Genomic DNA, 2,529 nt, shown 5'->3' on the forward strand with positions numbered 1-2,529 from the left:
CCAAACTCTCTTAATTGCTATAGAAACATTGTATTTTGTGATTGATAGTAGGAAAAAATAGTTTTTTTCTTTATTCTTTACAGGGACTTGGGGTTTTTGGTTTTTGATACTTTTCAATTTCATATAAATTCAGTTTATAATCTTCCACTAAAAACTCTATTGCTATTTTGGCTATATCTACACTAAACCTATAGGTCCAAGGACAATTATTTTGTAATTAAAAGGTTTATCAACAAGGAAAGTGCATTTCTTGTTGTTGTTGTTACATGGACTACAACTTTTGATTTTGTCCACAGGATGGCACCATAACCAAATAAAAGTTTGATTTTCACAGTTGGACAAGTGTTACTACTTTACTAAATATGTTAGATTTGGTGGAGCTGAACTTTACATAAGATGTTCACTAATCTATCAAATACTGAAATACTTCATAAAATACATTTAATGATGTATACAATCTAGTCTTTACACTTTACCCTTAAGAGGTTATGTATCAACTCAACCAACAAAAAAGGAAGACATGGAAAAAGACTAGCTCTGACAAATTAAGGTCTTTTCCAAATCAGCAAATCCATCAGTCAGTCTGCCTAAAACTGAAGCAAAGGTCAACCCTAGGTTTATAAATAAAGAAAAAGATGATGTAATTCCCCATTTCCACCTTCATCCATGCCTTTTTCAAGCTCTGGTACTCTGGGGTTAAAGTCTACCTTCACTTAGACAAAGCAAGCCTGGACTTGCCTGGAACTGTTTAAACACTGAAAAGGAAAGTAAGAGAAACACTTTCCCTTTCTACCCTGGATTACCAACAAAGGCTCCTCTCTACAGTGTATTAGGAATATTTGAGGGAGTGTGTCTTTGTAAATGTTCTATTCATTGATACCACCCCTATATAAAATAATAGTCTGGAGCACACTTTTTCTAATATAAGGAAACTTCTTCTGTCCAGGACCTTTTGGATATTTATAACATCACTCATAGGCTATACAGAATTATTAATACAGGCAGGTGACCATTAATAGCCAACAAAAAGCATATAGGAAACTCAGGATTTTGCCCTATCACATACTGAATGATTTCATTAGGTGCTTAGCCTCTCAGGGTAGATGTTCCCTGCCTCTGCAGGTGTTTAGCAAGCTGGTTAATGGAAACATTGTTGGAAACAGCAACAGAAACTGTTCACCATATGAACAGTTCAGATAAAAAGATGGTTTCAATTAATTCAAGTTGGATGATCTACTAAAAATACTTAGTAGGGATACTTAAATTCTTCAAGGCCCAGTTTCTTCATCTGCAAAATTGTAGTAATATAGGAATCCGATTATGCCATCAAAAATAGTCCTCTGCTATCTATGATGATTTCAAGCCGATTATTCTGAGAAAATAAATAGCAGATCCAAGAAGCTACCATTTTGTAAGCGAATTTCATACACATGTCAATAAATTCCACCCGCCTCTGGAAATCTGTCATGTTTGAAGGACCTAAGGTAGAATTTAGAAGAGTAGTGAGGGTAAAATAACCTCTTCGCAGCACTATTTCACTTGAAGTTGTAGGGCTACATAAGATCTTTCCAGGTACCAAGCAGCGCTCCATACATGTTTTCCCTGTTGTTCCCAAGGCAATAGAAATGCACGCTCATTTAGGAAAACTGAACAGGAAGAGCTGGACATTGTAAACCATCACGTTTGATCTCACTTACCTTCAGCCTACCCATCCCCCCTCACTTCCAGAAGGCCTTGGGTGACTCTTTCAAGGCAGCTACGTGGTGTAAGGCGCTATCCGAACCACGGATTTCGAATGACACACGCAGAAAGGGAAGTGATCAACGACTTTGCACCCCCAAACCGTCATTAGCAGCGCGGAACACACTCTTCAGCACTACTCAGAGCACTAACCAAGCGTTCCACGCGAGGGCGCCCCTGCCTCCCGAGCTCCGGGCCAGCCTGGACCAAGCCTCCGCTGGACGCCAAGGTCGAGGGTCAGACCTGAGATAGGGCCATCCCAAAGGGCGCTGGGCTGGGGCACGAGAACCTCCCACGGTTCCCTCTCACCCCCCGCCCCCACGGGGCTGCGAGCCGGAGTGTGCGTGGATCAGGAGGGATGGGGATCCGACCCCTGGCCTTCCAGCTGCCCTCCCGGCCAGCCGCCCGCAGCTGGACGGGCAGCGTTAGGTAAGGGCGCTGGGCCGCAGCCCCCCCTGCCCCCCCTGCCCCCCCCATGGCCAGGTGCGTCCTCGTGCACGTGGACGGCGCCGGGGACACTGACACGAAGCATGGCACAGGGGACAGGTGGCCGGGCGGTCGGGAAGGCCCCGGGGGGGGGACCTGCGTGCACACCAGCTGCCGACCGGCCCCGGGGTCACCCCCAGCCCGCCGCCCCCAGGCGGGACCGGGCGGGAGGAACCGCAGCCCTGGGGTTAGGGTGTTCAACGCCAGATCTGGGAGCTTTCGAAGAACGCAGCGGAGAGCCGCGCACCCGCGGCCGGCCAGACGCCTCCGGGGAGCCTCGGGGGTGGCCGGGAGCGCTGTCCA

General features: G+C 46.6%; 1 protein-coding gene across 1 annotated transcript in view; it reads left to right on the top strand.

Annotated features, from left to right (window-relative positions):
• The first annotated feature begins 2,098 nt into the window (after nucleotides 1–2,098).
• Nucleotides 2,099–2,529, top strand: part of Plk2 (polo-like kinase 2) — a 7,025-nt gene continuing 6,594 nt past the window's right edge. Inside the window, exons 1-2 of the mRNA XM_013025238.1 lie at nucleotides 2,099–2,169; nucleotides 2,224–2,509. Coding sequence (XP_012880692.1) covers nucleotides 2,099–2,169; nucleotides 2,224–2,509 — 357 coding nt within the window. The remainder of the gene's footprint in view (nucleotides 2,170–2,223; nucleotides 2,510–2,529) is intronic.

The sequence above is a fragment of the Dipodomys ordii genome, unplaced genomic scaffold (assembly GCF_000151885.1).
Source record: "Dipodomys ordii isolate 6190 unplaced genomic scaffold, Dord_2.0 Scaffold83, whole genome shotgun sequence".
In the NCBI taxonomy this organism is placed as follows: Eukaryota; Metazoa; Chordata; class Mammalia; order Rodentia; family Heteromyidae; genus Dipodomys; species Dipodomys ordii.